The sequence below is a fragment of the Crocodylus siamensis genome, chromosome 11, assembly GCF_052110815.1.
Source record: "Crocodylus siamensis isolate JL-2025a chromosome 11, ASM5211081v1, whole genome shotgun sequence".
In the NCBI taxonomy this organism is placed as follows: Eukaryota; Metazoa; Chordata; order Crocodylia; family Crocodylidae; genus Crocodylus; species Crocodylus siamensis.
The window spans coordinates 63,814,711-63,829,453 of record NC_143405.1 but is presented as its reverse complement, the minus strand read 5'-3'; the positions used below and the strand labels follow the sequence as shown (position 1 = coordinate 63,829,453).

At 44.2% G+C, this 14,743-nt stretch overlaps 1 protein-coding gene across 2 annotated transcripts in view; it reads left to right on the top strand.

The window, feature by feature from the left end:
* Positions 1 to 14,743, top strand: part of SYNPR (synaptoporin) — a 117,729-nt gene that overhangs the window by 100,828 nt on the left and 2,158 nt on the right. For both annotated transcript variants that reach the window (XM_090022569.1, XM_090022570.1), the window contains 2 exons: positions 2,888 to 3,086; positions 14,116 to 14,307. In XM_090022569.1, coding sequence (XP_089878695.1) covers positions 2,888 to 3,086; positions 14,116 to 14,307 — 391 coding nt within the window. The remainder of the gene's footprint in view (positions 1 to 2,887; positions 3,087 to 14,115; positions 14,308 to 14,743) is intronic.

Here is a 14,743-nt window from a genome sequence, read left to right as displayed (position 1 = left end):
AGTGCTTTGGGCCCATAAAGTGCTCTCAGTTAACTGAGCTTAGATAAATAATTTGGCAGCCTTACTGAAGAGGACCAGAGAGCACAGGGACTAAAGTATTCCCAGATGTGGTTCTGGCAGGTCAGAATAAGGCGTCGTCAAACCAGCAAAGCAGAATTTGGGCAGGTCTTACCAGCGCTCTCCTTTTATGGGCAAATACAGCTCTTTCTCCCCAAGGGAGAGCATTCACATTGCATTTGGGAGGTGTGTTTGTGTGTAGACATACCAAATAGCTTTAATCTAGTTAGCTCAAGTACTAGTTGCAGCAAAGCCAGCAGCACTGGCCTCAACATGGACATCACAAACCTACCTAGGTTGCTCACATGCCACAAACTTGGATTGAAGTCTCGCAGCTGGCAGGGATTAAGCCCTGTCCACATGGGTTATAGTCGCATCTCCTATGGCAGTGTGGACGTAGCCTAGAACAAACAATCCACCCGACTTATAGAGATGGCCGTGTTCAATAGCTGATCCAAATCCAGCTGAGGTCAGTACATTTCAGTGCATTTTAAATTGTATTTCTAGTGCCCTTTCTAGATGAATACAGCGAAAGCGTGGAAGGGAAGTTTGTGTTGCTGGCTCTGATTTCCCAGCCCTGACTCTGCTGTATTTCAGACACTTCTGGTTACTCTGGCAGTGTTTAAAAAGAAACCTTTGTCTCTATGACTTAAAGAGACCAACACTAGAAGAGGTTTATTCATTCCCATGAGAAGACCGTAAACACCAATGAAACATGTTTGCCTTCCAGGAAGAGAAAGCTTAAATACAGAGTCAGAAAGACTCTGATGCTTCGGACCATTTGCTCGTGTGTTCATTTTTCGTCAGATTTGTTGTCTTTCCCTGGAAGAGGAAAAGAGTGTGTTACCGCACAGCTCCAGAATACTGCAGTCTGGGGTGCAAGGTGATTTTTTTAGCCAACCAGTGCTGATGGGAGCAGAAACTGGGCACAAAACATTTCTGCAGCAAATAAACATCCTTGTGCACAGCCACCGATGAGAAGTTCCTTCCACACCTTCCCCTTGGGCTGGGAAAAGGAAAGAGCCATGCAACCCCACACAATCCATTCCTCTCCCTTGTATGATATCTGCTGTGGATGCTTTATTTTACTCGAAAGGCCTAGCTGTCTACTTAGTAATACAGTTGTGGCAGAAGCTGCCTTTAGCCTTCGGTTTGCACACATTAATCACCTCCATGTTAAGGAATGCTCCGTATGAAGGAATATCTCCCAGATGGCTCAGCCTGTTCATCACTTTGCATCATGACTTTTTTTTTGGAAACTGCTGCTACTTTTTGAGTCATTCTGTTACCTCCATCTCCTCTACCCCTGCCAGGATGGTGCCTGCACTGTGCCATGCTCCCCTCGGTTAACCCTCCACTGTGCTCACTTGAATCCCCGCCTACCATTCCTTGCCCAGAATCCTTCCTGACTTGTCTTGATATAACAGACTTGGTCAGACTAACTCCAGGCAGGGTGTCACCCGCAGCATGTGGAGCAATGTTTTTGCCTGGCACTGTGTCTTTGTACTCAGAGATTGTTTGCTTCTGTTGCTCCTAGCAGCCACTGAGCTAATGAGTTTAGATATCTATCCACAGTCACTTCCAAACTCTCCCTCTAGCAGTGACTTGTGGCTTATGACCATTCAAGTCAAAGCATAGCGGTCTCTGTTGACCTCTTTCTCTTTCATTGAGTTTGGCCTTGCTGCCTTGCCAGTCCTTTAGTTGGCTATCCCTGTGCACAGAGTTCTTTGGGAGGGTATCAGAGGTATATCATATCCTACGGTTGTCTTCTTATGCTGAAATGAAAGGGGCCCTGTAGTTCTCCAAAAGCAGGCAGTAAAAGCTAGAGAAATCTGTCTGACCCCTTCCCAGCAGACAGAGCTGACCACGATAGAGGCATCAGTATTTCCCATGTTTCAAAGAATTTCTATCAGAGCCACAGCAGTGATAGGAGCTGTGCTTGGGCTGCCTGAGTACTCTGAGTTAGATGCCTGGAGTGTGCACAGATAACAGAGTAGAGTGGCAAGGACAAACTGACGTGATATCACACTCAAAGGGAAGCCTTCCAACTGCTATTTTCTGGGAAATGTTCGTATTACCAAAAACACCCCAAACCTGACTGTCCCACTGTTGCTATCCATTCATGCAAGTGATGGGAACAGAGCCCAGTGTACTGAGGCAGAGAGAGGCTTCTTCCACAGACCTTGTTCTGGGTGTTGAATGGGCTGGATAACCAGCCTTCTCCCTGGGCAGTCCTGGTGCAACCACACTGCAAACACATTAAAGTACCATATAGTAGTCATGACCTAAAAACCCCGTGGGAAACCATGCACTGTTCAAGATATAGAAGTCAGTAAGGCCTGGATTTATTTTAAGGATTTGGTAAGCTGGTGAACTGCAAGATGTTTGTCTGTCTTGTTGGACTGTCCTGTCACCTGGGTTTTGCTTTTATTCCTTGTTTTTAAGAATCCAAGCTTTTTCTAGCAGATTCACTCTTCGATGGTTGCAATAGCAAACATCCCAGACATCTAGTACAGCTGAATGAAAAGTAATTTTACCTTTCTGTATAAACCTTTCTAATTGCATTAGATTTTGTTGCAAAACAGTTAACAAGTTGCTGCTTATAGCTGTTTTTATTGATAGAATGGCTTTGCAATATAAGATTAAGTTTCCAGTTGTGCAGACACTTGCATCCACAGGTAACCTTCAGCACGTGAAGAGCTCCAATAAACAGGACTGCTCACTGCATGTTTTCAGATGGATATGAACATGAGTCATGTGGGATCAAACTAGCAGATAATAAGTCTCTCACCTTTTCCCACCTATTTTTCTCCTGTTTGGGATTTTTCAGGTTGCATCAGGTGAACTTCGATGCACCCACCTGTGAAGGCAAACGACGGGAAAAGCTGTTTCTAATCGGGGACTTCTCTTCCTCAGCGGAGTTCTTCGTCACAATCGCGGTCTTTGCCTTCCTCTACTCACTGGCAGCCACTGTGGTTTACATCTTCTTCCAGAATAAGTACCGTGAAAACAACCGGGGGCCTCTCATTGTAAGTGTGTGTCTTCAGGGTCAACAGACCCATCTCTTTCCAGTTGGATACTTGGTGTTTACATCTACTGTACTTGGGTACTAATGCGTGTCTCGCTTTACAAGTTGTTTCCATGCTTTAATCATGATTTATGCATTTAGGACCAGGGAATGTGGGTATTGGGGACAGTTGGCACTGGATTTTTGACCCAGGTATCTTGTTCTGGGGGGACCCAAACCCTCAGACCAAACCCGATTTCTTCCATTCAATAATAGGCAAATCTTATTGATACACAGTGATCGCAGATAAGAATAATACAGACAAAGCAAACAAAGTACCACCTCCCCCACCCTCGATTCTATATCTACCAGTCCTAAGGCTGTCACAGAGGGAAGGTACGTCTGGCCAGTATGTGAGCTCAAACTGTGGTTTTTTCTTGAATGTCAGATGACAGCCATCTGGAGGTCAAGGGCCAAGTCCCACCCCACCCCAGTGGGGTGGGTGGGTGAGATAGGCAGGTGATATATTTTCTGCCCATAGTGGCCTCAGGATTCCCCCTCAAGGACCTTTTGTAGCTCTGAAATCCCTCCTTTTTTATTCTTTCTCTCTAGTGACTCTTCATCTCTGGGTACTGTTGATTGGTTTCCCTGTGGTCATCATCCTGTCCACATTCTGTCCGGTCAACCTATTCCTTTGTTCCAACAACCTATCACATGTACACATCTTAATTTGGTCATTTACTGGTGTTTTAATTTGGGCATGCCTCAGCCTCCTAATTCGGTCCATCCATGGAAATCCCAGGGGCTCTGCAGCTGGTCACTGTGACCTAGCCAATGCGACAAGTCTATCTTGTGTTATGGATTATCAGGAAACAGTGTGGTACATGTCTTCAATTTCTGGCTCTGGCCAAAGTGGGCCTTGAAGGAAACTTTGTCACAAATAGACTTAGAAACCAGCTAACCCATGCTGTTGCCCTGAACCATTGTTCTAATGCAATATCTACTTTATCTAAGTGCCAATACCTAAAAGCAAATCTCCAAATATAATTTTCTAGCCATCAGAGACCAAGGGACCCATGAGATATAGTTTGGTTCCAATCCTGTGAAGATGTTTAATTCTATACTTTTTAATTCTACGGAATTACAGGTTTTCACATTGACTTCCATGAGATTATTCAGATGTGTTTAAAAAAAAAAGCAAAAAAAAAGCATGTATGTAGTTGTTAGCAGGGGCCATGTTGAGTGGATTGTCTAGGACAGTGGTTCTCAACCTTTTTGGACTTCCCCATGGCCTTGCCAGTGGCCCTCATTCCCAACCCACAACAGAGTGGGGTGTGGGATGGGGAGGGATCATGGCCTGGCCACCTGTACAACACCTCACCACCTCTCTGGTGGTGGAATGTGAGGGCAGTGTGGCTCCCCCTAGTCGGTTACTCCTACCGTGGGTGGCAGTGCAGCTGGTCTGGCGTTCCTGCTAGGTCCCAGCAGCAACAAGTCTTACTGCCCTGCTCCACTGTCCTGTGCCCACTGTAGGTGCAGAAATGGTGGGGGGAGGCATGTGCCCCCCTTACCCCTCCACCAACTTACCTGTGGGGAGCTGCAGGAGCTGCTCTCCACCACTACTTGGATGCTATGTGTTGTATCAGCCTCCTTCTGCTCCCCCCAGCTCCAACCAGCCCCTTGCAGGCTGGAATGCTGCCAACCAGCAAGGGGAAACCTGCCATTTCCCTGGGTTTTCTTCTTTAAATGAGAATATCTATGTTTTTCCTATCTATGAATCTGGCAGTGACAGCAGGCTCAGCTGGGGTGTGGGCTGCCCCAGCTGACCTTAGAGAGTACAATCATGCCAGACCTGCAACCCCTGCAGACACCCTGAAATCTGCTTGTGGCCCTCCTCAGTTGAGAACCACTGGTCTAGGATGTAGATGCTGCAGCAGGTGAAAAAGCAGATGCAGGTAGGGAAAGGAAGAATGGAGATCGCTGGCAGCTTTGCAAAGCTAGAAGTGACCCAACAGGGAACCTGCTCAAAGACTCTAAACCAAAGCTTGACCTAGAAGATGGCTTGATTACTAAATTGTAGGGTAGCCTGATTTCTGCAACAGTTCAGGCGTATTTGTACCGAATCCTACTGAGTTTCCACATGGTGCATCGTTCCAAATTGGTTACCTGTTTACCCAACTTTTTAAGTTCCCATCAGTAGGTATGTATTCCTTCAGCATATACATAATTGTGGCTATTTATTATTTCTCTCTACAAGGATTTGATTCCTATGAAATCAGAATAAAACTAGCTGTTGCTATATAGTAGCTCCTTTATAATAAATCAAGACTATGAGTCAGAGTCATTTTGTTCCAGGGCTCCATTAGCATTCAGTGCATTGTGAATCCTGATATGCCCTTTGGTCTATTTATGCAGATAATTACTGCATGCCTAAGCCTTGCATTTAATTGGCTCTCTGAATGCATACGTTTTTAAGGGAACTTGCCTGTGTCCTGTCTTCATAATGAAGATTGCAAAAGAGAAATCGGATACCCAAGGGAAAGCCAAGATCTACAAATCTGAAGCATTGATCTCTGGAAAAAAAACATTTCAAAACTCTGAACAAAATCGCAACTTGAGGTTTGAGTTTTTTGGGCAAGAAGATAATTCTTGTGTTTTAGCCAGTAGGAATCACTACAGAAAGTAGCTCAGAAGGAAAAATAACACTAATATTTGAAAATGCCATATAGGCCTTTTGTCAGTGCACATTTTACTGGTAAGATTATTGCAGCCGTATATTGGTTTCACCATCCATGATGCAGTCTGTTATGGGCATCAGCCTGGTATTACTTTACTCTGTTCTACTCAGTCTATCACAGCTGAGTCTAGGGGTAAAACTGAATAGGTAGTTGTAGCTATAGTTTGTGCATGCATTTTTCCATCATTAAACTGCCATTAAACCTTGCTCATCAGGGTGTACTGAGTAGAAATTAGCCTATGTTTGCCCAGTGCTAGGAAGAGGTAAACAGGTTGGTGCTGAGGTTGGTTGTGAAGCCTTGCTGTGATGGGGCCTAAGAGCCCCATGCTAGCCCAAAACGAGCTGATGAACTGCAGTGCCTCCCATCAGCTCTGCCCCACTCCACCTGTGCTGGGTGTCGAAGCTCAATGGAACAGTTAAAAAAGAAAGGGCTGATGGCAGTGGCTGGGTTGTGTCCGGAGCCTGGCTGAAGATGTACGTGCCCAGAGGAGAGGAGGCTGACATGGACATCAAATATTTTCCTTCATGTCACTCTTGGAGAGAAGTGACCCACGCAGTTTGAAAAAGAGCTAACATGAGGCAGATGCAATGGGTTTTTTTACCCAGAAGGAGCCTATTGGGGTGGTAAGTTGAGCCAATGTAGCTGGGGTTTCCCAGGGAGAGAGTCAGGTGGGAAAGATTTGTGTTACAGAAAGCGTATGTTACACAATCAACAGATACCGACCGATGGTCCAATAATTACTCCAGGCTTTGAACACCCTGCTTCTGGGACCCATCTGCTTTTTCTCCTGAAGTCATTTCAAGATCTTTTTAAAATAAGCTTCAGAGGAAAAGTGGGAAGAAAGAACCTTTTCTCTGAAATTAATAATCCCAGGAAGCCTGGAATAGATGGTAAGACCAATGCCAATATATCACACTGGCTCTGACTTAATGGAGATTATCTCCTTGTAGTGAGTCTACCATTTTAATTCCCTCCCAGTAACAAGAAGCTTGTTTAGCACTTTTCAGTAACTGAAGTGTTTACACAGTATGAAAAGCAATACCTATTGCCATGACAACCCAAATCATCATAAAGTACACAATAGGTGCAAACATTACCATTTTTGCAGGGAGGTTTTACATAAACCTCACCTTAATCATAGATTACAGCTCTGTGCGAGGACAGAGCAGTACAAAAACCAAGCTTATTGTGATTTAGTATTTTAATAAAGGAGTATTTTCAGTTCCTTCTGCAGATTCTTGGTAATGTTGAATGTTGTGATGGAGGGTAGAGGTAGTAACACTTGTAATTAAGGTTGCCTGCCAGTTTCTATCACAAGGACCTGTTTTCAGCTCCTTCTAACTTCAGCCATTCCAGGTGGTAATATTTTCCATGTTGCATATCTGCCTCGTGTTGACCTCTTTTTGGGATGTCATGAGTTGCTTTTCTCCAAAAGTGACATGAAGGAAAACATTTGATTTGCTCATGTTGCACGAGAACCAACTCGGCTGCCTCATTGAGGAGCTGTAGCATCTCCCTTCTGTGGCACTACTGAAATTTGCCTAATGTCATTTTGCCCTCCTTGGGAAGATCTTGGCTAATGTATGAGCCTCTGAAAAAGCTGTTTGCACATGCTCAGTGTTGAATCGTTAGCATTTGGCAACTAAATTAGATAGAGACTCCTGCACCGCTCTGTCACCTCACAGGTCCTTATCCCCACCATGCACCTAAGTAATTCCCAGCTCAGGACTCTCCTTGCAGTTGCTTCTCATAGCTGCTGGCAGTCTCTGTGGTCCTGAGCCCAGGGCTCTCACAGCGGGCTGTTGGAGGGCAAGTGGTCATGGCTCCGGTAACAAAGTGTGAAAATCTAAGAAAAGAAGGAATAGGGCCTGGACTGCACTGGCTTGAGGACAGGAGCAAGGACAGAAGGCTTTGAGAATGGGAAAAAGAGAAAAATAGCAGCAGCAGTCATTCATTTCTTGGCTTTTGAGTGCTTGCCTTTTGCAAAATTCAGGTTCTTTTAACACGGGTTTGTTAGATGGGGTTTTTTCTGCCCAGAGTATATACAGCCTATTTTGAGTAACATGCAAATAGTAAGCAGTGTTTCACTCAGCAGATGAACTATTCCATTTCAAGTGCCTAAATTAAGCCTAGATTGCAAAACAGATTGCGAGTCCACATCAAGGGGTGACAAGGATAGATGTAAATGAAAGCCTTCTCATGACTGATTAGCACTCAAATACCAGAAATGTTTTTTAAGGAATTAATTATAGGGATGACCCAGACTATTGCCAGGCATCATCTGAGCTTTATGGAGGAAAAAGGTACAGTCCGTTCGTTAGTTGTTTGCTGTTTAGGGAATAGATTGAACCTAAGACTGATGGCCCCGCTTCTGGATTCATTATCACCAGGGGTCAGTCCTGATTTACATCGGCATTACCGGGCTAGACAGTTTTAATGTCACCCCAGATGCAACTATTTCATTCAAAATCCATATACCCCTCATCATTTGCAAGCAGTTGGTAACCAATCCAATTAAGCTATACAACAGTTTCGGGAAGCGTGAGCTAGATGACTGGGCATTTATATAATCTCCAAAATGAGCAAACCTTTGGGAGAACACTTGCAATTACAGAATCATAGGAAATGAGGGTTGGAAAGGACCTCAGGAGGTCACATCTAGTCCAACCCCTACAGCTAAGTGCTACATATAATGGACACAGCTCTGCCTTGAGCAAGAAGAAGGCATAATCTGGCAGCTGTATTACACTAGGCCTTCACCTGTTCCTTGCTGGAAAATTATAGATCATCCCTGAAAAAATCACACAAGCACATCTAATTGCCATCCTGTGCAACTTAGTTAATGTTCAAATTAATTATTATACAGACACAAATTAATAAAAGCATTAGATGAGAGCTATTGAAATTGTGTACACAAAGGTGGAGAGAGTTTTCCAGCTGTTATGGTGATTTCTATATAATGTTATTGTTGCTATGTGTAATGATACTTCAGTTTGAAAACCTAAGAGGATGGGGTCCTTCCTTACCCTCTAGAGTTCAAAGAGTAATTGGAGCACCCAGAGGGGTTTTTGATACTTAGCATATGGTACTTGCCAACTACAAATATGTACATTTAAAACAATTGATCCTATTCTGCCCTTCCTCACCCAGGTAGCTTTGGTTGTCTGCCTTTTTAATGCCTTTTGAATTTCAGCAAATCATTAAAATTTGTTCCTGCTTGAAAAATAAAGGGGAGAAAACAAAGAGCTGTCTGCAACTAATGGCTTCATCTTTACCATTAAACCCAAAAGTAAAGGTTAGCCATTTGAAGGGTCCTGTGCATTTCCAAGTGATGTCTCAATCCACATGTTTCATTTCCTCCTTAAATAAGCCTTTGTGACTTTGTAGTTTATAAAAATCAAATATGCACTTTACTGATCAAGCCAAGAAGGTTTCATGTGTATGTTCCGCAACAGAGCTCCAAGCCCACACAAATTGCCATAGTCAAGTAAAGTCACCACTTTATTTTCGGTATTCACAATCCAGTGATTAATTAGGTATTGCTTATAACAAGTAAAACTGTAGCCTTTACATTGTGGAGAGGGGAAAGGCAAGTGAAAGTCGAGGATGGTGCAAAGAAAGGGAACCCTGAAAATACTTCGTTCTCCTCTTAGCTTCTCTGTCAGTAGCTTGATGGGTCTTGTCTGATTTTGGAAGGCAGCTCACTAGCTCCATCAGGAAAAAGCAGGAAGGATACAGCCAATTCTCCGGGCTTGTGTTTCCCCATCTTTGCACTCTGGCCTAAGGATTTCATTATCTGGAGAATGTACTGATGGGCAGGTATCAATTTTAACTGGGGGGAGTAAAAGAGAAATGACAATATAAATCATGTTTCAGACCTGATGTCAACTCCACTCCAGATGCTTTCCTGTCCATAGGCACATGCATCTCATAACGCCCTATGTCAGATCAGCTAGAGGTGATGTCTATCCATTGTGGTCAGATTTGAGGGAGAGGAAGGGGATCACTCCTGAGAGTATTTTTGCAGCAATGGTATAGGACAGGGTGCACATGAAGTATTAAAAGCAGTAGCAGATTTAATTACCCACACAACTGTTAGACTTGAGTGTGCGTGTTTGCAAATGTAGTGACCTACTTGGTTTAAGGCAGGCATGAAATCTGAAAAGATAAAACCTCTATTAGCTCATCATAGTGAAGACAATTCCCTCCTTGTTCATGGTTTGCCTACCTCCAGTGCAAATCCTCTGTTCCTTCCTTAGCTAAGACTTAAGCAGTTTCAACAATTAAAAGTTTCAGGTTTCAATTCACGCTGCTACGTTGGGAGAAGCTCTTGCTGAGAACATTTACAAAGCTTTGGAACTTAAGGAAGGGGGCTCCCTAATCTGTTGTAAATATAGATAGATGTTGTCAAGCTAATTGGTGCTTGCGTAGTGATTTTTAATGGCCAGGAATGCTACAGAGAGGTGCTCAAAGCTCTTCTTGAAAACAAAGCGGTAGGTACTGAGCCTCTGAGAGAGCTTTCGGCTTCTCCTTTATAGTTTATTCTGGTTCTAAAAAGAGTGAACTACATATATCGTGAGCATTACTGAATGGTACATGAATCTTCAAGGCAAGCTCGTAGGCCTGGATTAAATGGGTGGAGAATGTTTCCCAGGGTTTTATTTTTTTTTATCGGTTTGCTTTGCAAGTTTTCTGCATCCTCAGCATCTTTCCATAGGGCAGCATTTCCCTTGCAAGTCCCAGTTCTGACTTGTAATTTTGCAGATATCATGGGGCATCCTAAGCTAGCTACGTGGGACCCTTTTGGCCAGTGGGGGAAAACAGAGAAGGCAGAGCAGCAGTGAGAAAGCCGGTATATTCACTGGGGTATAGGTTGTAGCTGTGCTGGTCTAAGGACATAGGCAGACAAGGTTCTTTGGGTGAATCTGATATTTTTTATTAGACCAACTTGAAGAGTTGCAAAAAAAATTTTTAGCAAGCTTTCAGGTTTAAAAACCTTTTGTCAGGCAGAGGAAGTTTGCAGTTTTTGTGCGCTCTTCCTGGATGAAATGAATAGTCTATTCACTATAGTAAATTCACTGATCTTTGGTGGGGGTGTGGACTGCCTCAGAGCACACAAAGTACAAGCTCTTCCTCTCAGAGGATGGAGAGGTAGCTCTTTTAGTCTGAAGTGAGGCGGGAGGCAGAGCAGAGTTGTACCTTATAGACTAACTAATTCTGAGATGCATGAGAGAATTCAAAGAGAACGAGTCATCTGAGCTTCACCCAGCTCTTATAGAGATGGATGCAGAGACACAGCACCAGTAGCACGAGACTCGTGTGACCAATTACAGCCACCGTCCAAATGCAATGCAGAATTCAAAGAATCATTTGGCACCCTTTGGCTGCTATCCTAATGGGAGAAAGATTGTAAAGTTGCATAATAAAGACATTTTTTTTTGCAACTATTTAGTTGGTCTAATAAAAGATATCACCTCTGCCAAGGGTTCTGCATAAGCTGTATAATAAGGACTTTCAAACGGTTCCCATTAGAACAGGTTCACCAACTCAAACCAGGCCAATTTCCATTTAAAAAACAACGTAAGGTTTCTTTACTTTTCACTATTTCACCCAGCTCTAAAAATTACCCTCTTGCATCTACTTGGCTTCTTTAAATGCTGTTTTCTGGTCACCCTGCATGCTCCAAAGTTGTCTCCATCCCAAAGACACCTGTAAGGAGAGCAAAGCATTGCAGTTGGGATTGGAGAGAGAAGCTGTGCAGCTCAAAGTGAAGTGTAACCAGACATTAATACACATTTAACGAGAACTACTTAAAAACCTGCCTTTGTTCCAAAGGAAAAATGGCTGGGGGGATATTAAACATTCAAATACTGGCTTTGTTTTAGTATGCAGAAGTTCAGGCTTTAATTACCAAGAAGAAATCCCCAAGATAAGTATTAAGCACTGAAGGGCTTAGCTTGAAATGCACTCTTATTTTCAGCATGTCATTATCTTGTAGCTCTGCTCCACCCCATGCTGCGCAGCCAGGAGCAAAAACCCACTTGGGAACGGAGCGAAGTTAGGCTCGAGCCAAAGTCTGGAGGCTGGCCCTGATTTTCCAGACTTTGATAGAAATGCAGGCTCATTCCAGCCACCTCCTCTTCCCAGCTGTGGGCTCAGTTTTGAGATGGGGGGTGGAGTCCAGAGCAGCCCAGACCTACCCCTAAGCAGCTGAGAGTGGGTGAGGATGGGATTTGGGATATTAATATCTTAGTGCCTATATGGATAGTTGTGCTTTGCAGTCAAAAGTCCTAATTAGAGTGCCGGGCTCGTCAAGCATGCTAATTTATACCACGCAAATGCCTCTTCAAGGCCAAGTCAGGAACCACATCACCCAGAGTTGCCAGTACACCTGAACATCGCCTGCTGTAGCCACCTGCTTCTAGCAGGCGTTGAGCTTTCCTCGTTTCATGGATTTAATCTCTCGTAATCAAGTTAGCTTCACCCAATTGGCCTCAAATTTCCATCAAGTGTTGTTCTTTGAAAAATAAAAATCGCGGCTTGACGTCTGGGGTTTGACTCAACTGCTGAGGGTAAAAAAGGAGGAAAAAATTAGTCATCCTTAACCAGGAGAAAAAAAAAAAGCTATCTTGCACTTTCAGATTCTCCCCTGGCTGCAAGAGGATCAGAAGCCTACGTGACATTTTATTTGCCTTAATTTGTATGTCACACCAGGCCCATAGCAGTGGGCTTCTGCCAATCAATTGTGCGGTGTGCTAAATGGCAATTTAACAAGTATTTCGCAGTTCTGGCCCCAGCTGGGACTTTTCAGGACAATATTTTCAATTAAACGGTACCTCTAATTCTGTTGCTGCAGGAGCGTGGCATGCTGCAGCATCATTTCTTAGGAGTCTGCATGAGTTGTTGCACTCAAGGCTGTGACTTTCCACTTTCACTGCTGCCCTTTGGCGTTGGGCTTGTTATCACCCATTCCTCGTCTTGAAAACACAGGAGAATTGGGCAGGGAATGAGGCAGAAAGCCATACGCTTGCAGCATTGCTGTTTATCCTCCCCAGCCCTGTGTCAGGGGGTTTGCCATTAAAAAGAAGGATGCATCTTTTAGTATGATATCTTTTTGGGTACCAGTGAGATGCAATGCGTTTAATGCCATTCGTACAGGCAAAGAAATCTCGTTTGTTAGTTTGCTTGTGACGGGGGCTTGTACACAAGTATCTTCCAGCATACAAACGTGTGCATGTATGTTTGTGTGCGTCTGCAGGTGCCACAGAGTTGCTGCTCTTCCAAGTGTCAAGCAGCAGGTGTGTTAATACAATAGGGTGATTGCATTTCCAGGGAACTGCTGCTCTTTTTGTTTTTTAACATGTGCAGACGGCACTCTTTTTTTGTATTAAAAAAAAAATCTACATTTCTGGCCACAGCCTTTCGTGAGGGAACGGAGACACCAAGACACAATCATGTAATCAGCGGTAGGTTAGACTTTGTGACTTCAGCCATCTGCTACAGACTGGCAGATGGGATAAAAGATGACAGTAGAATGGCTCCTCCGTTTTGTCAAGATGTAAGGAGGTTTAAAAAACGATGCCTTTTCATCCCCCAAGGCCTATAGTTATAATGTTGCTGGGTCACTTATTGCTACTGAAAAAGGGAGAGGTGTTTATACGTGCATAGACACAAAATTCGTTATCATCCAAGGTGAACAGAGACGTTCAGAATAAATACAGCTGCCATCGTTAGCTCCATGAAATCATGACTTTCATTTCCTTGTGTCTTCATGGGGGTAGGAATTAAACAAGGAAGTACCTGGGGTCTGGGGGCTGGGTGAGAGGTGGGGGGTCCCAGCACCTTTCAGCATGTGTGAGATTGCTCACCCGCTGTGAGCTGGGCTCCCCAGAGACCTCAGCTCCTGCATAGGAACTGAAACGAAGGTCAGATTTTCAAAACCAGCTCAACCTCCTGCATTTTGGGTGGACTCAATGGGAGCTGAGTTCATAGTTTCATGGTTGTTAGGGGCTGGAAGGGACCTTACAGATCATCAGGTTGAACCCCCTTGCACTTGGGCAGGAAAAACCGCTGGGGTCAGACGATCCCAGAAAGGTGGGTGTCAAGACACCCTTTTGAAAGTCTCCATGCAGTCACGAATGTGGGGCACTCCCATAAATTCTGGCTGCAGGGTTTTAAGAGAATTGGATGTTTGCCAAGAAATAAATCACACTCTCTCCTGTTGGCCTGAGGTTTTAGTTTTGGTGCTCATCTTACATTTTGCTGCCCAGTAGGCACACTGGAATAATGATCCTCTCTCATCTGGTTTGGTAGGACTTCATCGTGACGGTGGTCTTCTCGTTCATGTGGCTAGTGGGCTCCTCTGCTTGGGCCAAAGGACTGTCTGACCTCAAGGTTGCGACAGATCCAGATGAAGTACTGTTACTGATGTCCGCTTGCAAGCAGCAGACCAACAAATGCATGCTGGTGCACCGCCCAGTCATGTCCAGCTTGAACACCTCGGTCGTAAGTAGACTCTAATTGTTTTACTATAAATGTGCACCACGTCTTGTCAGCTCTCCAGACCATGGACAGGGAGCGGCCCTTTGCTAGCCCATAGGAAATTTGAGGATTGCAGACAGAAATCTCCATCCATTTGTCTAGGGAGAGGCTGGGGTCTCGAATAACAATCTTACACTTAGGAGCCCAACATGTGCTGAAGTCCTGCTTTGGATCTAGCCCTTTGTCACTCCGGAGCTAAAATTCCAACAAGTTCCCTTGCAATTGAAAATGGGGCCCTCGTGCACTCCTAAAAATGTTAACGATGGTCTTTCTGCAGAATACGTTTTTGCTGTTTTGAACATCTGTGTTCATTTTACTGCTACTCTCTAGAGGCAAGCTCTCTAATACAACGCAGACTGCATTGAAACCCCAGGGCAGTTTCCACGCGCAGCACTACAAA